This window comes from Corapipo altera, unplaced genomic scaffold (genome assembly GCF_003945725.1).
Source record: "Corapipo altera isolate COAL_440 unplaced genomic scaffold, ASM394572v1 55, whole genome shotgun sequence".
Taxonomy (NCBI): domain Eukaryota; kingdom Metazoa; phylum Chordata; class Aves; order Passeriformes; family Pipridae; genus Corapipo; species Corapipo altera.
Window position 1 is genome coordinate 16,597,837 of NW_020884882.1, and position 22,674 is coordinate 16,620,510.

Genomic DNA, 22,674 nt, shown 5'->3' on the forward strand with positions numbered 1-22,674 from the left:
GCGGGGACACCGGGACAGGGACCGGCGGTGCTGAGGGGAGAGCGGGATCGGCGGGGACACCGGGACAGGGACCGGCGGTGCCCCGCGCCGGGACACACGTGCGGGCGGGGGGGCCGGTCCGGGCGGCCCCGCCTCCCCCCGCGCCGCCGCCACGTGAGGCTCATGTGACGGCGGGGCGGGGGCGCCGGGGCCGCCAGACGTGCCGGCGGTCACAGGGCTCCGCACGTCGCTCCCGTCCACCCACTCGCCCGCATTTAACCCGGCCCGCGGCCGCCCCGCCGCTCCTCAGCCCGCGCGGCGCGGGCGCGGCATGAGCAGGAGGAGCAGGAGCAGGAGCGAGAGCAGCATCGCCCGCAGCCCCTGAGCGCGCCCCGCACCGCCCGCGCCCCGCCATGGAGCGCATCCCCAGCGCGCAGCCCCCGCCCGCCTGCCTCGGCAAACTGCCCGCCCTGGACGGCGCGGACCTGCCGGGGTAAGCGGGGGGTCCGGGGGGTCCGGCCGGGCGGGGGGAGCGGCTCCGGGCCGGGGGTAACGCGCTGCTCTGCTTTCCCCCGTGCAGGCTGGACTTCGCGCACATGTACCAGGTGTACAAGCCCCGGAGGGGGCTGAAGAGGAGCGAGGACAACAAGGTAAGTTGGGGGGGGGAAAGGGTAAATTGGGGGGTGATAAGGTAAAATTGGGGGTTAACGGGGTAAATCGGGGAGTGCGCGCCCCGGCAGTGGCAGTGACAGCGCTCCCGGGGCGGGGGCTCGGCCGCTCCCGGGACACGCGGGGCGGGAGGAGCAGCGGGAATGGGAATCGGCCGCTCCCGGGACACACGGGCCGGGAGGAGCAGCGGGAGCGGGGCCGTGCGGGCTCTCCCCCCGCTGACCCGCTGCCCCCGGCCCCGCAGGAGACCTACAAGCTGCCGCACAGGCTGATCGAGAAGAAAAGGCGCGACAGGATCAACGAGTGCATCGCGCAGCTGAAGGACCTGCTGCCCGAGCACCTCAAGCTCACGGTAGGTGCGAGCGGCGGGCGGAGCGCCGGGGCCGGGGGACGGACGGGGATCTGCTGCCGTTTCGCCGCGCGTTTGGGGTGGGTTTTGTTTGCGATCCGTGATGCTGCACACCCGGACGGGCTGTAAGCACATCCTAAACTTTCCCCGGAGGGATGTCCTCGGGTGGCTCTATGAGTGTGGGAGCTGCCCGCCGGACACCCCCCCTCGCTGCCGGGCGAGAGGAGCCCCCGGCCGGGCTCCCCAGGGCTCCCCCGGGCTCAGGTCACGGTGCCAGCAGGGGCAGCAGAACGGATAAATAAAAGCCTTCTCCTGAGCTATGCGGCTGGTCCGAAAATACCCGTAGGGTTCTGTGAGAGCCTTTCCCGGAGCCCGCTTTTTAACTTATTTCCTGGAATGTTGTCGGTTATAGTCCTGCACTGCTCAGGATCACACCGTGCCCGTCCTCCCTCGGCTCCCGGGAGGGCTCTGGCAGCCCCACAGGCTGCTGCCTGCATGTCCAACCCTGCAGCAGGCGCCAACCTGTCCCTGTGCTCCCAGACCTTAGGTCACCTGGAGAAGGCTGTGGTGCTGGAGCTCACCTTGAAGCACGTGAAGGCACTGACCAATCTCATCGAGCAGCAGCAGCAGAAGATCATCGCTCTGCAGAACGGTTTGCAGGCAGGTGAGTGTTCCTGTGGTGCCCTGTGAGCCCCTGTGTGTGAGGGACTCTCTCTGGGGAGGCTGCGAAACGCGGTTGTGACACCTCGTTCCTGGGCAGGGAGGAGGCAGGAGCTCTGGCCTTTCATCGCTGTCATTTTCTCTGGCTTTGCTTACGAGCTCTTGCAAAAAAAAAAGATGCATTTCTCACGGCGGTCAGTGCCCTGTGGGGTTGTTTGCAATCAAATTGGGTTTTAAGTAGTTGTAGTTAAAGCCCAGGTTTGCTGTGAGGTTCTCTCCAGAGCTATCTGAATCTTCCCGTTTGTGTTCATGAGCTTTACATAACCCAGTCGGGTTTGTTTGGGTGTTTTTCTCTGAAAACAAATCTGCTTTTTGTACACACCTTTTTTAAGTTTCTAAATAACTGAGCTGGCCTGTGCTCTGCACACAGAAGGGACTCGGTGTTTCAGCTTATCAGCTTTAGATGTACTTCCTCCTCCTGTTTTCACATGTGGCACTCACGTGAATCTGATGAAGTAAAACTGAGTTTTTGGGGAGCCGTCCCTGCCCCAGCAGCCACAGGGAGTGTGGTGGAGCTGCCCAGGGCTGGTGGAGCTGCTGGTGGAGCAGCTCCCGGAGCTCCCTGCCCGGAGGTGCAGGGTGAGGTGCACCCTGCAGTCCCAGGGGTGGTTCCTGGGGAAGGCACAGCTTGACTCACTCCCGTGCTCTGTCCTCCAGCACCTGTTGAGGGTGGATTTTACAGTAAATACAGAATGAAAAATAAGCTTAAAGTTGTTATGTAAAAGTGGACAGGTGGATGTTCCAGTGAAAATGCCCATTTTTGCAGAAATCCCAGGATTTCTGTTCCTGGAGTCCAGGTTGACCATCGCAGTCCCCTCTGGCTGTGCTGTACCCCAGGTTCAATATCATCTCCGGTCCTCCTCAGAAATGGAAGTGGAACTATTTAGCATGCTGTTAATTTTTAATTTCTTTCTGTTAATGTTCCCTTAGGTGACCTGTCATCGAGAAACCTTGATTCCAGCCAGGAAATGTTTCGATCGGGTTTCCAGATGTGTGCCAAGGAAATGCTGCAATACCTGGCCAAGCACGAGAACGGCAAGGAGCTGAAGTCGTCGCAGCTGGTCAGCCACCTGCACCGCATGGCCAGCGAGGTGCTGCAGGGCGGGGCCGCCCGCAAGGCCGGGGACATCCCCCCCAAAATGGTGGACCTGAAGGAGAAGCCCGTGCCCTTGAGCACAGCGGGCGAGGGCCACGGGAAGAACTGCGTGCCCGTGATCCAGCGGACATTCGCTCACTCCAGCGGGGAGCAGAGCGGCAGCGACACGGACACGGACAGCGGGTACGGGGGGGGAGCTGGAGAAAAGTGACTCCAAACCCGAGCAGCCCTATTTCAAAAAGGATACCGACCTCAAGTACGCCGTGCAGGAGAGAATAAGCTCTATTAAGCAAGAGACTGAGGACCCGCCGGCCAAAAGGAGCAGGCTGGAGTCGCCGGAGGACGAGGGCCCTTTTGGCAGCGACATGATGGGCTCTTCCAGCAGCTTCCTGGGCCCCCACGCTCACCAGCCTCCCCTGTGCCTGCCTTTCTACCTGATCCCGCCGTCCGCCACCGCCTACCTGCCCATGCTGGAGAAGTGCTGGTACCCGGCCTCGGTGCCCGTGCTGTACCCCAGCCTCCCGGCCTCTGCCGCAGCACTCACGGGCTTCATGAGCCCCGACAAAATCTCCCCCCCTCTGCTGATGCCCCAGAGACTCCCTTCTCCTGTCCCGGCCCATTCCCCCATCGACTCCTCGGCTCTGCTGCAAGCTTTGAAGCAGATTCCTCCTTTGAACTTGGAAACCAAAGACTAAGCACAGTGTGACTGGGTTTTTTTCTTTTTTCTTTTTTCTTTTTTTTTTTTAGTTTGAGACTGTTTCCCTTTTCTATATTGGCTGGACTGAGGTGTGGGGACAAGGTTCGCTGCACATAGGAAGCTAAATCCCCTTTTCTCTGACTTGTCAGGTAGCTTGGAGAAGGATGAAGGACGTGCCCAGCTCTGTGATTCACAACTTCTTCCAAAAGATTAAAAAGTAAAAAGAAGGGGTTTGTGCTTTACCCCTGCCCTTCTTCCCTCTCCACATCTACAGAGCAACAGTTGACTCGGTCAGCTGCGACTGTACTGCAAAGCTGTGAAAAAATATTCCATTGGGCAGGCTTGGTTTGAGGGTCTGCACATCCAGAATACCTGGATGTGAAACACGGTACTTCCCTGAACAGCTCCCAAGGCAACGGCTCCCTGTCCAGTTCCAGCTGGACTGGTGGGTGCTCCACTGGTCACCGGTGTCTGAGTGACCCCAGGCGTGGTGTGGTGGTGGTGGCAATGCCACCAGGAGTGTAGGAGGAGCAGGGCAGTGGTCACTGTGGTGGTGGCAGTGCCACCAGGAGGAGCAGGGCAGTGGTCACTGCTTGGTCATGCAGGGTCAGGTGGACCTAAGACGGGTTTCTCTCCACACCTTCGCTGATGCGTTTCTCTGTTTTTCAGAAATAAAAGGTAGCTGCTGCTTGGAGCTTTCCATGGCATACATCTAATAAATCAATTAACCTGCGCCCCTTCCTGTAACTTGAGCTGCTACTTTGGGCCGGGTTGGGGAGGAAATATCCCATGGATCCCTTGGTTTGTTGCCCCTGACTCCGGCCTCTCCCACTGCTGCTGTACAGTCTCACTGGGTCTGTCGGGAATCTCCAGGTTTTCCCGGCCCAGCTGCTCCCGGCCGGGCCAGGGGGGAGCTCTGTGCCAGAGGGAGCAGTTCAGCCGGAGTGGGCAGCACAGTCCCTGCTGAATGTGCCCCTGTCAGTGCCTTTGGAAAATGAAGAGGCTGGGATTTCCAGAGGAGTCCGATCCCGGCGGGGTTTGAGCATCTGAATTCCTGGGTCTCCTTGGCAAACCCTGGCTCACATCCCTGTGTTAGAGAGAGAGGGGTTGGCTGGTGACACTGTTAAACTGCAAGGGGCTTTCTCTGCAGAGGAACATCATCTCCCATTTAGCCTTTTTTTTAAGGAAAAAACCCCAAACTTCACTGCAAAAGGCAGTGCTCTTTGGTGGTTTTTTTCTGACTGGTTTTGAGAACTGGTGACCAGAACCCTGTTGTCTGGATCCTCCTGTCGCCCTCCCATTGCACCAGCTGTTGAGATGCACTATGCTTGATTGCAGATTGTGTTCTAACGTTTATTTTGTTGTTGTTTTTTTGGTTTTTTTGGTAAACAGTTGTTGCCTTTATTTGTAAAATCCTGTTATAAATATATATATATTATATAAATATATTAAAAGGTAAAACGTTTCAGATGTTTATTATTTGTATAACTACTTGAGCATAAAGAAGTGAGAAATATGAATGTATTCTTGTTTCTGGGTTGTCTTTTTTTTTTGAAGAGAAGAATATTCCGTTTTTCTCTCGGGAGAGGTACAGTGTTTATATTTTAGAGTCGCCTTCAAGGTGGGATATTGTACATATTTTTATCTTGAGTAAATGTTAAGTAGTTGTTTAAAAATGCTTAATAAAATAATTCTTTTCCTGTGGAAGATAAGGGTTTGCCTCCTGTGCTTTGAAATGTTTGAGCAGGGTCATTCCGTGTGGTCTGGTCCAGCAGTGGATGGCGATGGGATGGTGCAGAGGGGAGCAGGATCTCGGGGTGCAGGCAGGAGTGGGGATCTCGGGGTGCAGGCAGGAGTGGGGATCTTGGGGTGCAGGGAGGAGCAGGATCTTGGGGTGCAGGGAGGAGCAGGACTCTCCTCGCTCCCCCCACAGCTCCCCTGCCATGGGTGCCTGAAGGAGCTCAGGGTCCCATTACCCCTGTCACCAGGGACATTTATTTATTTTAACTCCCTTGGCACCTCCAGGGATTCTTTTCACTCCCAACCCTCAGGAGATGCCAGGAGAGCCTGGCTGGCTTTCCTGCTCCCTCCTGATGTCACGTTGTGCTCCCTGTGTCTGGCATTTGGCTCCTGGGCCCCGAGCTCCATGGGAAGGAGGCAGCCCCTCGCCGTGGAGGATGCGGCGTCTCCACAGGCTTTGCCCAGTACCTGGTGGAAAATGGGCTTGTTGCAAACTGGTTTTGCTTTACCAGTGCCCTCAGCCTGTGTCAGAGCTGCCACAGGACTGCCAGGACGGTGCCCACCGGCCCCTTGAGGCTGAGGGGTGCAAGGTCCTGCCTTGGCTGGGAGCAATCCCTGCTACCTCCACATGTCCCGGGTGTCCCTGGTTTGGGACTTTCAGCAGGTGGTGGAGCAGCCCCGTGCCTTCACTCACTGCTGCTGCAAGAGCTGGGGGTATGAGCCACGTACGGCCTCTGCACAAGATGTTGATCCCAAACCTCTCCCGAAGGCACAAGATGGAAGAAGTGATGGAAGATGGAAGGCACTTCGGGGGGGGATTTTGGATTTTCACAGATGAAGCACAAAACGTGGGGAGTGTTTAAGGGCCCAGCCGGTCTGGCATTGCTCAGTCCTGGGCTGCAGCACCTCTGGGACCCTGCAGAGAGAGGCAGGCACCCAGAGGCTGCTGTTAGACTGTGGTTAGAATTAGCTCAAAGAAATGTTAGCTTAAATAATACTAGAAAAAAGTGCAGGGCTGCTTAATGTGTTTGGGGCCTTCACACTTCCTGACGTTCATGCTGTGTTTGTTTTAATTAGGCCTAAATATTGATCTCACTGAAGGCAACTGGAGTAACCCCCATTTGGTGCTCAGCACAGGGCACCTCCAGCCTCAGGACCCGCTGCATTTCTGGCTCCTTTCCACAGCTCTTACTCCCATCCATTGGTCTCCATCTCCTGACCCACTTTGTCCTATGGTGGGAGGACTCACAGCAACCCCAGATCCTCAGTTATGGGGGGGGGGGGGGGGGAGAGAATTGTAAAAAAAGAGTGGAAGAGAGAACATTTATCCAGGAAGCAAAGGATAATTATGGCCCAGGGATTTTCTCTGCTGCCCTGGAGGGGTGCCAGCGGGACAGGTGAGTTCTGTGGGGCAGGGCAGGCACCGGCCACGTCGTGGGGCAGGGGCTGCCCCTGTGGTGGCACCGGGCGGGGACTCAGAGCAGCCCCTGCCCTGCGCGCCCGCCGCGGGCAGAGCCCGGCGCTGCATCCCGGAGCCAAGGGGGCATCCAGGGAGGAGGGCGATGGAGGGGCGACCCCCGGCACGGCGCCAGCGCCGGGCAGCCCCGGCGGGGTGTGCAGAGTTCCCCGGACTTGTTTTCATGGTCTCACCCAGCTCTGACCTGCCTCAAATGTTGACACAATGTCACGTTTCCGACTGCAGTCTTTCATGTGCAGCCGGAGGCTAAATACGGCTGCTGGTTCCTGGAAAAAGACGTGCCTGGCACCCTTTCAGCAGAAACCCGATCCCCATGCAGGCTTGGCACAACAGCTGAATAACACGGCAATAACTCTTTCAGCAGCATTTCAACCCATAAATAGGGCTTCCCAAGCGACTCCTTGAAGTCAGGCGAGGAGGATACAACGATTTTTAGAAAAAGCAAAAATATGAAGTCGGGGTGTGTGAAGAGCGGGTGCGAGGGGGCAGCGGGTTCAGGCAGATCAAAGGGTGCTGTGGGGGTGCCGAGCGTGGTTTGGTGAGAGGGAGCCCAGGATTGCCTCAAAAGGAAAGAAACGCTCCTGAATTTTTTAATGTCTCGGTCCCGTTTCATACCAGCCCTGTGGAGGCAGGGGAAGAGCCTTCCCGGGAGCCAGGGCCTTTCCTAACCCCGGTGAGGACACACAGACACATAATTTTAGCTTTTCACCACCTGTTTGGAAAGCTCCTATAACCGAGTGCTGTGGGACTGGATGGTTTTTACAGGCATGTACCCCGGGAGCTGCTTATTTGCATTATGCATGGACCAAGGCCTAAAATAATCTGCAGTGACGCACATTTTTTGCTGTGATTTCCCCCCCCCTCCCCCTTTTCCAGGACTCCATTTTTCTGAACGTGCCATGACTTTTGAGGGCCACGCATGGTTGCCCAGCCCCGGGGCTGCCGAGGCCCTGATTCAGCAGGTCCTGCTGCGGCGGGGGAGCAGGGGGAGCTCCCGGTGCCCGGCCGTGACACAGGGAGAGGGCCCTGGTGCTCCGCCTTGGCTTTCATCTGCAGAGCGTGTAGCTGCAAGTGCGGCGTGTTTACAAATGCAGGCATTGCAAGATCCCTTGAACTGTGTCCTAGTACAAAAGAGGCTTTGAAACGAGAAACACGTTGTCATGGCATGTTCCAGGCCAGCAGCACCAGACTGAACCAGATAATTGCTGTTTCTGCTTCACCGTGGAAAAAGCAGCAGGTCTTGAGCAAGTCTTTTTTTTTTTTTTTTTCCTTTAGACATTGGGTGCGATGCTCGGGGTGGAAGGGGAGGGTTGGGAATGCCTGGGCTGCAGGGGCAGGGGTGGGATGATCTCCACAGGGCTGCAGGCACAGTTCCTCCGCGGGGCTGAGGTGGTGTAACCGTAGCCCGCGGGGCCGGTGACACTGACCCCGGTATGTGACACGGGGTGTCCATGTTCTGTAACCCTGACTCCCGGCGTGCTGCCCGAGCCAGGAGACGTGGCTCTCACAGCTCCCCTGCGTTCCAGACCTTTCCCACTGCCCTTCTCCTGGCAGTTCACGGCACTTGAGAACTTCGAGAACTACCCAAATGCCTCTCGGTGCCAGGTGAGAGCTGCTAATTGGCCCCTTCATTGACTACTCCGTTACTGGCCCTGGGCAAGCAGCACCTCTGCACCACTGGGAATACTGGGAACAATGGAGCTCTCATGCCCACGCTCCCAGGGCACCATGTGCTGTGCTGGGGTTGGAAATGAAGGCTGACATTTCTACCTATTTTGGAATAATTTATTTCTTAGACATTCCTCTTTCCCCCAGGTGTGTTTTTGCCCCGGGCACATCACATCATGGAGTCAGTTATTGCCATTACACCCAGTGCCTTTGGAAATGGCCAAATGGGAAAGCTCTGCCAGGGAAGGGTTTTTCACCACATGTGTCAAGTTAAAAACTGCAAAGGGGGCAGGCTGGGTAACACCACACAGCTGAGGGAACGCCTGGAGATAAAAGGCAGATCCCCATCTCCTCTTGTGTGTGCTGCTGCCCATGGGACGGCGGGGCCTGGGTGGGGTTTGTCCTGGGCTGGTTGTTCCTGGCACCCAACTCTCCCCCCTCGTGGGGCTGCAGCCCTGCCCAGTGCTCAGGCCGGGTCTGGCTCAGGCAGGTGGGTGTTTGCTGGGGGTGTTGGACCCTCGGCCATCTCAGCACTGCCCACGTCCATCTGTGAGGGCAAAAATGCTGAGGAGGCAGAGCTGTGTTGGCCACTGAGCCTTGGGCTTGTCCCCAGAGGTCCATTTTACCTGCTCTCCTGACCTCTGCTCATTATTCCAGTACCCAGGATGGGATCCCAGTTTATTGTTTCCTTAACAACAGCTCCGGCCGAGGAATGGTGGCTGCAGTCTGTGGTTGCCTGAGCTGTCACACGAGAGGAATAATTAGCTTTTCTCTGCTGTACAGCTCTATCCTTCCTTCAGCCCCTGGTGCTGCTGGAAGTACAGTGGCATTCCCTCCTCTGGTGCTGCTCCTCAGTCACCTCCTTGCAGTGGCAGCTGAAGGAAAGGCCGAGATCTATTCTGCTTTGAAAGTCCTGATGAATATGCAAACTATTAGGGCTGAAATATTGCTTATCCCTGTCACGGGGTGTGCACGGAGCTCGTGTTTGTGCTGCTGCCTGAGGATGTATCCAACACCAGTGTGGGGCTGAGCAGCTTAGGGAAGATTTAACTCTTATTTCTATTCTGGATGCCGAATCATTAATAAGGTTATGGCCATGTTGGGGGCCTTTCCCAGTGCCCTCCTCCCACTGCCATGGGACCTGCTGGCAGGCTTTGACTCCAGCTATCGATCGGGGCACAGCAGGGCAACGCTTCATCCCCAGTGGAAGTGGTTGCTGATGATTATCACATGGAATTAGTGCGTGTGTTGTGAAATTGGTGTGATTTGAGATGAAATGTGACCTATGGGCATAGGCAACTCATTCTAATGTATTCAGGAGCGCTCAGGCTGACGAGCTAATGCTGCTGGTACCACGCTGATTAAACCCCAGCTCGCTCTGCTCCCATTGAAAGCAGTGGGAGGTCTGTCACTGCCTTCCGTGACTGCTGGACCGGATCCAGCCTGCACTTCACGGGATGCATTATTCCAGGATTAGAGAGGCACAGGGAGTGGGATTCCTCTCCCTTGCTGATCTCTACTGCTTAGATGTTTGCCTTGGAGCTGGCAGGGACACAAAGCCCCCGACCTGGTTTTGGTGTCAACCCAGGGAGGAGATGGGTGGCGTTTGCTCCCAAAGGTCAGCCAAGCCTGGGGTGCTGCTCTGGGGGTGCAGTGAAATGTGGGGTGCTGGGCAGCCCCCCTTGATCCAGAGCACCTGGTGGCATGAGGACGTGGCTGGCAGGAGGGAGGGTTCCCATAAGCACTGCGTGCACAAAGTGTTTGACCCACCAGTGTCAGAGTCCCATTCAGGAATGAAGAAGCCCAATCCCAGCCCAGGACTCTCAGAGGGGCCCTGGCTCTGCACATGCTGGTTGGGAGGTGGCTGGGGAGGGGTTTTCTCTGGTTCTTGATTTCAGACAAACGTTTGACCTCAAAGTGGTGCCGGCTGCTCTGGGGCTGAATTCCCCTGTGGTGTGGGAGGCTGCTGGGAGCACAGGGCATCGCCCACCCCACCGGGCCCTGCTGCCCCAGCCCCACTGCAGCGGCCCCGCGGCCCAGCCTGGGGCTGGAGGATGACTCAGGGCCCCGTGCAGGAAGGGCCGTGGAGGGAGGGGGCGGTGGTGACCCCCCCAGTGCTGCTGGGGAACTGAAGCAATCTGTTTATCATGGAAAAACTGCTCTTTGCAGCAATTCAAATGGAAACTTCCCAGAATGAGTGTTGCAGAGCTTTCCCCTTGAATCACCAGGCCTCCCAAGAGATGCTTTCTAAGACGATGCCCTCGAGAAAGCTGTCACCAGCCTCACCGAGCAGCGGCTCCTCCGGGCAGCACAGCTGGTCCTGATCCCTCTGCAGGCCCATTCCCATCGGAGCAGTGGCTTTCTCCAGGAGGAGCAGGTATGGGACCACCAGCACACAGCTGTCTCACGAGCTGTCTCATGAGTACACCGGGTGCTGGAAGGCTCTGGGGGGATGGACACCCCCAGCTCAGGGACCAGCCCGGGGTGGAGGCTCCAACAGCAGCACCCGCTGCCATCTCGCCAGGCTGTTGCCTGTTTTCCCTGCCCGCCTGTCACCCTTTCCATGGTTTAAATGAGTGTCCAAAGGTCAGGGGAATTCAGCCTCTGCCAGTGGCTCACGTAGCCCAGTGAATAAGGAGTGAGTGTGAGACGCCTGACTCGCTCTGCTCCCATGGGTGCTTTGCATCCCGTGCTGACACGGCCACGGCAAAGCCTGAGCTGGTGGGGAGCACAGACCCTGCGCTGCCTCTGTGCTGTGCCCCAGCACGAGGCCCCTGGTGCTCCCGAGGGATGCTCCCGGGGCAGGCGGGTGCCCATCCCGCGGGGCAGGGCAGCGGGCACGCCGCCTCGGCCGTGAGGCGTTTCCGGGCCAGCGTAACCACAGCTGTGTGTAAGCTCTGAGCTGTCAGCCTCGCAGATCGGGCGAGATAGGAAGGAGCCCGGTGTCGAAAGGGGTGGGGAGGGAGGGCAGGTCATGGCACCCTGGTGATCCCCACTGCCGCCCTGGGAGCGAGGCTGCCGGGGATTTTTGTACATTTATTCCTGCTGTCCCTGCAGTGCTCGTCCCCATAGTAACAGAGCAGGCTGGCACTGCAGTGCTCGGTGACATCCCCGGTTCCCAGGGGGAGCCCAGGACTTGCGTGGTCCCTGCCCCGACTCCTCAGTGGAGCTCGTGAGTGCAGGGACAGCTTCCCTGTGCTGCAGAGAGTGTCAGGGGTTCACTGTCTGTGCAGCCCTGGGAAAGCACACAGAGCTCAGCCAGGAGGACAGAACGGGCAGGTTGGGGGGGTAGCCAGGCCCTGGCAGGACCTTGCCCGGGGTGAGGGGTGGCTGATGGCAGGTCCTTGTCCCCAGGGCCTGCAGCAGCTGGGCACCTGCTGTGGCAGAGCCAGGCCCAGCTGCCCTGTGCGGGTGAGGCAGGACTGCACAGGGGTTTTCCAGCTGCAGCCGACTCGGGCAAGCACCCTGGGCACTTGAGGTCAGGAGGCATTTGCAGCACGAGCTTTTTGAACCCAGGAGCGAGGCAAAGGTGTTTTTAAGGAGACTGACAAGACAGATCTTCGTGCAGATCCTGGAGCTGCTCAGAACATGAGTCAAAGGATTCCTGAAACAATTAGAGCTGTGAGGTGCAGCAGCAACAGCACATTCACCATCAGCAGCTCTGCCAGGCGCCCCCGGCCAGCTGCTCGTGCTTTCCCTCTAATAAGGCATATTAGGCAATTTCCCATTAAAAATGTTTATGGGAATATATAAATATTCACTTATACAGAACTCGCCTGGCCCTTTGTGCACAGAGCAGTGGTGAGAGTGACTTGAATTGTTATAAATCTATCAAGAAAGCTTGAGATGGAGCCTAATGCACAGTGAGATAGATGTCCTGGAGCCCCCGTGGGGAATGAGTGCTCCTGGTGCCAGGATGGGACGCCTCGCTCCGTGGGACAAAGTCCCCCACAGAGCAGGACAGGGCGTCCACGGGACCTGGGTCACATCCTGTGGTGCCCAGCCACAGGCAGCAACTGTGGGCAGGGTTTTCCCTCCTGTGATTTCCCGATGGCTGTAGGAGGAGCTTGCATAGACCTGATCTGGATTTAATCAAAGGATTTTTTTTTCATTTGCTGTCTTATGTGCTGACCACCAAACCACATCCTTCAAGCCTGAGCCCAGCACAGTGAAACAAAAACTAACAAAAACTAGGCCAGGGCTTTTTGCTATATTTCTTTTTCCTTTCTTTTCCCTTAGCGCATCAGCTGGGTGCAAAGCTGGTACCCACCACTCCTCCAGCCCCTCCAGTGCCCACAGAGCATCCCCATGGGACAGCCCCCAGGGCAGCCTGGCATTTCCCTCAGTGAACCACTTGCAGCTCCACGTGAAGCCTGGGAACTATCCAGATTATGGCCACTGAGCACAGCGCCAGTGGGGAGCAAATAGAGAGGAATAATAAGTAATGACGTCCTGGCAGATCATGCAGTCGGGACCTGATCAGGCCCAGCGTGGGGATTGCACTTGGCTCTCCCTGATGCATTAAGCAGCTGAGTGTGTTGCAGCCTGACTGTGGGATCAGGGCAGGCTGGAGGGGCCCTGTGGGCACAGCCCCCGTGGCCATGGTGTGACAGGGCAGCACCCACAGCATCCAGTGGTGACCTGCCTGCCTAGGGAAGTTCTCAGGTTCACAGAGCAGAGAGCAGCTTTATTGTTTTATTTTGCAAACCAAAACCAGCCGGGAGTTTCTGAAGCGTCTGCCATCCCCGCAGAGAGCTGTTTAGTCATGCCTGGTGTGTGTGCATGTGAGACAGTGAGGGGAGGGAGGCTCGAGGACTTTGCAAAGATTAAAGATTTATGCTGACCCTTGAATCTGATCCAAGGCTACTAATCTGTCCTGATCCTATCATCTGCTCAGGGTGGATCTATTTCACTTTCCTTTATGGTACTCCTGACTCATTGCACTCCCACTCCAGGCCAGTCCAGTGGGAATGGGAAGCGCTACCACATATTTGTTTGGGTTTGCATTTAAAGCTCTGGACCTGTGGTGGGTGCAGCTCATAAAGGAAACCAGTGTGGATAAGATATGGGTGAGCTGAATGCTTGGAAACCACTCCCAAACACAAGCTGAAGTGGTTTGAAATCAAGGTGGAGTGATGTACTGAAGGCACAATACTTGGCAGCTACGCCCAGCGTGTGAGAAAGGCATTTAAATCCAAGGTGGTGAGGCAGGCAGGGCACCCAGCGTGCTTCCAACAGGACAGCTCGTGCCTTGCAGGGGCTGCTGTCCCGGGTGTCACCCCTCCAGCAGAGAATGGGGTATCCACCCCTCATCTGCCTACCCACCCTCTCCAGCTCTGCTCATTGTACCCCTGTGAGACCCTCCAAGGGCCTGTGAGAAGCTGTGCTGGGGTTCTGCTCCTGCCCTGGCATTCCTGCCTGGGAAATGCCTTGCTGTGCTCCCATCACCCTGTACTGAAAGGCTCCTGATGGCTGCTGGGGGTTTACTATGAAAAACTACCTGTAGAGGAGAATACAGACCTGATTTTGTTGAAGGCAGAACAAATCTCCCCTGCCCTCGCAAAAAAAAAAAAAAAAAAAAAAAGGTGTGGCAGAAAGAGAAATAGGAGCTTTCCACCCCTCCCCAGCTCTGCTCTGCCTCAGCCACACGTGTCTGAGGAAGGAAGGCTGGGGATGCCGCAGCCGCTGTGCCTGTGTGCCAGCCAGGAATGGGGATGGATAACACCTGCTGGGCACTGCCGGCAGTCCCGGAGCCAGGGGCTGACAGGCGACCAGGATCAGTCCTACGGGCCTGGCCCGTGGCTGAACTGACCAGGAGCTGGAGTGTGGTATATCCTATTTCAGATCCCCTGGGACATCCTGTTCTCCCGATAACTGATGATATGTAAATATAGCAAATGCAAAGGGAGGCACTTTCCTAGCGTGCCTTGCCCAGGCTGCATATGGAACGGGCTGAGCCCAGCGGCGCCCTCGGGAACACCCACCACAACTGCGACAGAGGCATCATGCTTTATTTTTAGTTTAAAATGAAGTTCCTGTTTGTAAGGCCAGAAGGGTTACAGGAAAAAAAATGATGAAGTGGGATCATTTACTGCTATTTTCTTTTCACGTGTCCTTCCTTCCTTCCTCCCTCCTGAGAAATAGGATGTAGCACATCACTATTCCAGGCTGCAATATTCGCTCGCGGGAGGGCTGGTTCCTGCTCCCTCCGAAGAGGCCCATTACGCCCTGTGTAACAAAAGACACCGTCCTCCCAACCCCGCCAATTACCCTTGATTTCGAGTTGCTACATGAAGGCGCTTATCTCATGTAAATGAAACACCGGGCCTCGCACTGACTCGCACTTCCTTTCTCTCTCGGCAGAGTTTTGGGCTGCCCCTGCCAGGCGGGGTGACGGGCAGGGCAGGCAGGGGATGGACATCCCTCCCTGGCTCATCAATCCCCCTCCTCCCGGGCCGCTGAGCAGACCCAGCAGCCGTGGGACAGACCGAAACAGTGGGAAGCATTTGGTCAGGTCAGCCAAAGGAGCCTCTTTAATGAGCAAAGCCGAGCACTAATTAGTCTGGTGTGCGCCCCTTGCCCCAGCGCTCATCCCCGCAGTTCTCCCTCAGCCGGGGGTCACCGAGGAAGCAGAGCCGCAGGGATGAATTTGGCAGGTGCCCACGTGTTTTTCTCCTTCCCGTGCCCTGTTAGGGAAAGGTAATCCCGAGCTGACAGGAGGGAGACTGCGAGCTGCTGACGGGAATTCCCAGCTGAGGGGTTTTAAGAGCGGTGGGAGCTTTGGCGTATGGATTAGGTTGCTTATATATACTATAGTGTGAAGGAAACAGGCGGTTTTGCTAATTCCCTTGCACTTTGGTTTAATAAAGTAGGATTTGTCTGGTGGGAAAGTGTAACAGTGGGATTTAAGCTGTGTGAGTCTCATGACTGGTGCTCGCCTGGCTGGGTGGGAAGCAGGGAAGCATCGGTCACATTCTGTCTCTGCTCTCTTCTTGTGTTTTTAGACATGATTTGAATGCCCACAGCTTCGGATGAGCTTTATTTGGATTAGGTTTATTTAAAAAATCCATATGCAGAGACTTGCACTGAATTCTGTAGCCCAGTTTTTCAGAACTGCAGTGTTTTGTGTCTGAGGAGAACCAGGACCACTTGGTTTGTCAGTGCCTTGTGACAAAGACTCACAAAAACTGAGAGGATAAACAGGAGGGGGCCAGTGCACAGAGGAAGAGGGGACAGGTTAATATCTGGTACAGCCTCTGCAGGGAAATGAGATCCTTCTGCTTCTGGTTTTAATGAGAAAGGCCCCAATGGAAATTTAAAATCTGGATCTGCATCAAATCCTCAAAGTTCAGGCAGTTTAGAACAAGGAGTTCGGTCCATTCCATCACACATCAGAGCTGTCTGCAAAATTCACAGCCCAACACTTTTTTCCAGCCTTGGATTCTGCCAAAGATGTGTGCTTGGATGTGAGGTATTTTTCTTCTTTTTCATCCCTTTTGCTAATTTAATTCCCAGATCTAAATCAAATTTTTCCATCCCGGACTTCCACAAGCTGGGATGCCTTGTTTGCAGTTGGGAAGCTTTGCTGTGCCCTCTGTGGAGTGCTGAGGTGTCAGAGGGGTCACCTGCCTGCAGTAAGTGACCGAGCAAAGGGGAGGCCTCGGGGTCAGGCATGGGGCTGGTTTATTGCCAGAGTCAAAGTTTTGGGATGCGCTAGTGAGCAAATCATTACAGTGTTCCTGCCCTTCTTTCTCTCATTATTAAGAGGATAAAAAACGACCAATTATTGGAATATGCACAAATATGCCACTGATGAGGGCCCTGAGCAACCAGGCAGATTTTCCGAGCAGCCTTGAAGCAGCAAGAGACAGCAGCCACATGCTGGGCTCTCCCTTATTTTTATTCTTTTCTGTTTTCTTGGTTGTAGAATAAGAGCTAATCAAAGTGATGCACTCCAGCAGGCTTTTGTGTATGGCATTACAGCAAAATCCTAAATTCTCTTTCCTGCTCATGCATACAAAGCAGGAAGAACTAGGATGGCTGCGGACTATTTTCAGATGATTTAGCCAAGGAGAAAATAACTGGGTGGCTGGAAGAAGGAGCTTTTGATAGGAAATAGCCTTGAAGTGCAGCTCTCTGACATGACAGCGTGCGAGGTGCCCAGCTCCCTGAGACAGTCCTGCTCTGTGAAATGGAACATGACTTCCAGAGGAGATGACAAAGGACAATACAGACACCAGAGCACCCAAAATCCAATGCAAGAGAGACTGCAGAGTGGGCTGGGTGCTCCCTTCTGCTCCTGAGCAAGAAGTGGTTTCAGCATCGACATACATGAAGTTCCCCCTGCTTGGTTCGGGGCTCCTACCAAGTGCTGAGGCAACAAGTTGAGTAAATCAGTGCAGCTCAACTGACTGGGTTCATGGGAGGTTGTTTGTACCTGTAGATGTGTTGCTTCTTCCTCCACTAAAGGCAAAAGCATCACCTGGGACTTGCCCCTCACACCTGGAGCAAGTTGGATGCTCCCTCCCCACAAGGCAGGAGCGTGGGCATCAGTGATACCTGAGCGAAAACTCCCTGTGCTTCACTTCACAGCACCTGGTCTGCAGCCCTCTCTCTCCCTCATTTCAAAGGGCCACCCAGTTCTCAGGGTTCTCTCTCCCCTTGTCTGTGACAACACTGGGGACAAAGCCCCAAAGATGGTCCCACTGGGCAGGCTGGGGCTGATGTGTTCTTCGTGTTTGTTTGTGTCTCGTGAACAGCTCAGCACTGATCAAATCCCCTGCTTTGGATTTATTCTGTGCAATTCAAAGCGAGATTTTCTGGCCCCCGCGGTGCCCATGTGCCCGGGGAGGGCTGAGGTGTGGGTGCGGGCGCTGCCAGGTCAGGGGAGGTCCTGGGTGAGGATGAAGGCGAAGGCATCTTCGAAGGCTTTGGGCAAGGACGGTTTCGGTGAGGCTGCATCCCCCTCTGCTGGAAAATCCAAGCAAAGGCAGCAGAGCACCCGGTGGCCGCGGAGAAAAAGCGGGAATAAATGCGCAAAGAACACAAGTGAGGCCCGGGGGTCCCCGGGACCCAGAAGGGACATCGCGGCAGCCAGCCTGGGCTGTACTGGGGCTTCATCCGCTGCTGGCCGTGCTGAGAGGGCTCTTGCTGGGGACAGCCAGACCCCGTGCAGAAATTGGGACCACGTTGCTTTTGTGCCAGGCACAATCCCACTCCCCATCATGGGAACGGGCGAGTGGGGCAGGGGCAGCACCTGACAGTGTGGTCAGGCAGGTCCTGACGATGTGGCAGGGTCTTACAGCTGGCAGAGAATCACAACTGTTACTAAACAGAATTGCACAGACAAAGCGGTGCTTTGACACTGGGTTCAGAGAGGCTTTGTAGCCCAGGTGGTGCCCAGGGGCCACAGCTGATGGGCATGAGGTGCAAAACACACTGGGGGGGTACTGAAACACTTATGGCAACCACAGGCAGTGGCATTTGCCAGGAAGGGGTTGTCTGGTTCTTGCCAAGCAGCTGGTAGGGAGCTCTACTTCAAACCAGAGGCTGGAGAAAATGTCTCTCCTCGCCCCTCACGTGCTCCCTGGGTGGGTGGCTCATGGCTCAGCCTAACCAAGGACTCCTGAGAAGTCCCTGCTCTGGATTCCCCTGTGGTGCTGCTTCCTCTGGTCCTACAGATGCCTGCACACAGCCCAGGGCTCTGCCCTCATCTTTCAGAGCCTCACTTGGAGGCTGTTTGTGCTTAGACTGGAAGAATGGGTTTGTTTCCTTTTGGATTTTAAATCTAAATTACAGCAAGGGTGAAATGTGGTGACTGGGCTGGCGAAGGCCCCGACTGTGCAATAAATCTGCAAGCATGGGCCTGGCTTTTGCGCAGGGGGCTCTGCAAGTGCCAAGGTCGCTGCTAATAAATCTGACTGGAGGACCAGGAGGAAATTTTTTTAAACTTACTGCAAACAGCAGGCTCCTTTTTAACCATCTTTTTTTTTTTCCCTGCTCCCTTCTGCTGATTCACGCTCCTGCTGCTTCGCCACTGGGAGACGCCAGCATTCCTGAAGGTCATCACTTGCATGCAGCAGCTCACGCTGCGGAGTGTCTGCCAGCATCTAGGAAATCGAAATGCTAAAGTGCCTGCGATCATTTATATTTTCCCTGGCAGTGACAGACAATCCACAGCTTGCCAACTGAGGAGCTGCCACGTTTCCAGGCTGCTACGCTGCTCGAAGGTAAAGGAGGTGCATGAAAGGTGATGCCTCCCGAGGAACCCGACACCAGGTTGCCTCAGTGGCACGAGATGAGGATTTTCACCTGGGTTCACCTGCAGGCAGCACTCTCAGAGATATGGAAACCCAGGGTTCAAGCAGGCCCCCCTCTGACTTACACCCAAACCGTTCTGTCACCCCGTGATCCCATGACACCGGGAAATGAGATCCGTGTGCTCGCGTCAGGAGTCACGCTGCTGCCCGCCTCACGTCCCTGGGGAAGCAGGGCTGGGCTGCCCTCACGGACACCTCCCTCCCCTTCTCTGCCTCTGCTCTCCACTGTGGTAAAGACTTGGTGCTGTCCTAGGCTGCAGAAAAGAGGCAGGACTTTAGGGCATGCTGGCAGCATGCAAACATCTCTGAGGAAATAAGTTATCTTTTAGTTTTCATGGCATGTCTCCTTCTTAGAGGCAAAGGGATATTTCTGGTTTAGCTCAAGCACTAACAGCACAACAGACACTTTAATTTTTTTTCAGGAGAGCAATGAAGAAGACACAGTGAAATCCTTCCTTTGCTCCTTCAGGTTATTTAGTGAGTATTTATACTGTGGCAGGACCAAAAATTCTGAGTAAAATGACGTGAAGATACTGTATTACAGGCTGTGGTAGGTTTAGGAACCATCAATTATTTAATGTCCATCTCTTCAGAAGTGACCACTAATCTTTTACCCTTTCCTTTGTGTGTTCGTAAGAGAAGGATGACACGTATCTCACAGCCACTATCATCTACCTTTGTTTCTTTTGAGAATATTTTAAGTGGGCCTTGAAAAAGAGGAGCTAGAAGCAGCCCCCAGCAAGGCTCCGGTTTGTCCTCACAGCTTCTCAGCTTCCCCAAATCCAAGAGCTCCTCCCTCCCTCGACAAGGGAGCCTCCTGGCCTGGGAGGCACCCACAGTCTCTTTATTTTACAAATTTCCAGTTCAACTCCTGAAAGAAAATCAGTGTCTGACCGAACTGGCGGCACAAACAGGACACTCCTTAAAGCAACAGAACAGGAACGTGAGCAAGCAGGAAAGCAACATCTCAGAGTAATGTTGACACTATTTTTTGGCTGTGGCTCCTCGCTCGGCAGCAGGGGGGTGCCACCCAGCAGGCGTCTGTAACTCATCAAATCAATTAGTTTCTTTGTCTGCAGGAGGAGTTGTTCGCCAAAGACAAATTAAAGGAACGCCCAGTAAGATCCTCTATTCTGAAAGGAGCTGTCCCATTTTCTCATACTAATGACAGACTCCGAAATCTGTGCACAATTTAGCTCGTTATTAGAACTAATTGGTGCCAGGCATTCCATCCTCTCTGATAGGGCTAACCATGGGGATGAAATTTTCCGAGTTAACGAACCAGAGAATGGATTAAGAACTTTCAAAGTGCAGTTCATATCACAGCTTAATTGGAAGGAGTATATTAGTTGGCTTTTTATGGATACAAAGGAAAGGCGTGCTTTGGGGTGGAAAAGCACATGCACAGCCGCCTTCCCTGCCACTGGGAAGCTGGGAATTTCTAATTTCAGCGGGGCAGAGCCATGGCATTTGAAGGCAGCGCCTTCCCAGCATGCTGTCAGCCAGAGAGGGGCGGGAACGGGCTTTATTTTCTGCGTGCAGCACTTGCCATTCCTCCCGCCTAAGGCCCTGCAGGGAGAACCAATTAGTGCAGCTCTCCCAAGGCCAGGGAGCTGCCAGGGGGATCCAGGGCCAGTCTGGGCACAGGGGATCCTCGGGATGTGGATTCACATCCTCCAGACTGTCATGCCCCAGTGTGCAGTCCTGGTGTTCTTATACCCATCCCATTCTAGTTGCTTTTTTACGCCTGTTTCACTGAAGAGGAAATTTATATCACCCATTTTTCTGGCTCAGAGAAATAACCTTTTTTCTGTGTGATTTAGACAATTTCCTTCTGGCAGCGATGGAGAAGGAGAAGCCTTTGCAAGTGTCCCAGAAACAGCATGGAATGTCGGGAGGGGTGTGCACACTGTGCTTGGCTTCCCCAAATTCATCAGCTGCAGGTGCTGCTGCTCTCCCTCCATCCTGGATGAGAAAGGTGTCTGCCAGCTGCATACATAATGTCTTTAAAATTTATACTCTAAAGATAAAATAAATAACATTATCAGATAAATAAATATATAATTTCTCATATAAATAAATAATATCATAATATCTTTAAAATATCTATTTTAAAGTCTGCCTGTCTTTAAAAGCAGTTCCTGCATGGGATTTTTGTTAACCAGGGGCTAGGATAGCTAAGTTGTAGCATTCCTCTGGAAAAAAGAAAGGGAAAGGCCTATTAGCATCAGCTGGCTCTGGGTTATACCTGGTGCTGTATTTGCTGGTTTCTGCAAATGTAAGTAATACCAAACAACCCAAAATTCCCAGGTGCCAATGCTACTGCCTCCCTGGGTGTTTTTCTGTACCATCTGAGCTGCTTGGCCCCTCTCTCTTCATTATTCAGCCTCCATAAAACTATTTGACTTTCTTCTCCCACCCCACTTGGAGCTGGGATGTCCGTATCTAGGTAGCCCACTCCATTCTTCACGCATTATCTTAGCTCTTTAATAGTTGTAAAATAATTTGAGAACCAGTGCAAAACAATAGCTGTTTCCCAACCCACTGGCAACCAAAAAAATCCTGTTTAATATCCATTCATAGCTCTTAATTTGAGTAATGAAAGTTTTACTGCAACATGATAAGAAATCCTGAAGAAAAAGACTGTGCTTCAAGTGAATGGAAAATATTCTTTGGGTATCCTGTAGACTTCTCATGTTTTTTCAGTTCCACCTCCATTTGCTCAGCTTGTGTCCCTCCTGCCTGGGCCCTCACTGCACAAACCAGTGTGTAATTCCCCAGAGAGCTGGAGCAGCACGATTTGTAAATTTGGGCATAATGTGGCTGGGAATTAACCAGTTACAGTGACCTGACCAGTGCAGCAGCAGGATCCTTGGTAAATCACCTAAAAAGGTCCATGCAAAATGCACGGATTCCTGGTAGGAACTTCTAGAGAACATCTGGTTATGTGAGAATAACTGGGAATAACGAGGTTAAATGGGCTTTCCCTTCAGTTCTGGCAGTTCTATGAGCACACAAAAAGTTTTGTATTGCACTTGCTTTAAAAACACTCAGCAAATAATTGGAAATATTATGGTTGATATTTTTTAATCCCTAGGCCTCTGCAAGACAGGATTGGGTTTGTGGGCGTCTCTGAATTGGAGCAGCCCTGAGGGGACGAGACTCCCCCTCACAGCACCCACTGTGATGGTGGGGGTGAGGGTGTCATCAGACACCTCCTTCACATGCCCACGATGGAGGACACAGTCTGGGCAGGTTTGGGTTGGACATCAGGAGGAATTTCTTCACAGAAAGGGTGATTAGACACTGGCAGGGGCTGCCCAGGGAGGTGGTGGAGTCACCATCCCTGGAGGTGCCCAAGTAAGGACTGGACGTGGCACTCAGTGCTCTGGGCTGGGTGACAAGGTGGGGATGGGGCACAGGGTGGACTCGATTGTCTTGGAAGTCTTTTCCAACCTTAATGATGCTGTGGTGGTGTGGGGTGTGAGTTCATACCCCTTCACCCACCCCTGTCCATGATGGTGGGCTGAGGACGAGAGATCATTGTCTTAAATTGCACAGGGGAGGTTCAGGTTGGACATGAAGAAGAATCTCCTCACACAAAGGGTGATTAGACACTGGAATGGACTGGGAGGTGGTGGAATCACCACTCCTGTTCAGGGAAAGAGTGGACGTGGCACTTAGTGCCATGGTCTGGTTGACAAAGTGGTGTTCGGTCATCGCTTGAGCTCGATGATCTCGGAGGTCTTTTCTGACCTCAGTGATGCTGTGATCCTCAAATCTTCGTTCGCGAAGCCCAGCCATGATGATGATGATGCCGTGATTCCGCGGGGTGCGGACGGACCCCCTGGCACGCCTGCCCGATGCGGTGCTGGGGCGGCCGCAGCTCCCGCCCCCCTCACGGCCGCCATGGCGGCCCCGCCCCCGCGGTCCTCCCGTGGCGCGGGGCCGCCAGGGGGC

General features: G+C 54.5%; 1 protein-coding gene across 1 annotated transcript; it reads left to right on the plus strand.

The window, feature by feature from the left end:
- Window positions 1-371: 371 nt before the first annotated feature.
- Window positions 372-5,222, plus strand: BHLHE40 (basic helix-loop-helix family member e40). The gene is given in 6 exon segments (XM_027640662.1): window positions 372-472; window positions 560-629; window positions 893-1,000; window positions 1,538-1,661; window positions 2,648-3,000; window positions 3,002-5,222. Coding segments are annotated over 6 exon segments (1,242 nt in total). The 5' UTR covers window positions 372-392; the 3' UTR covers window positions 3,509-5,222.
- Window positions 5,223-22,674: the final 17,452 nt, after the last annotated feature.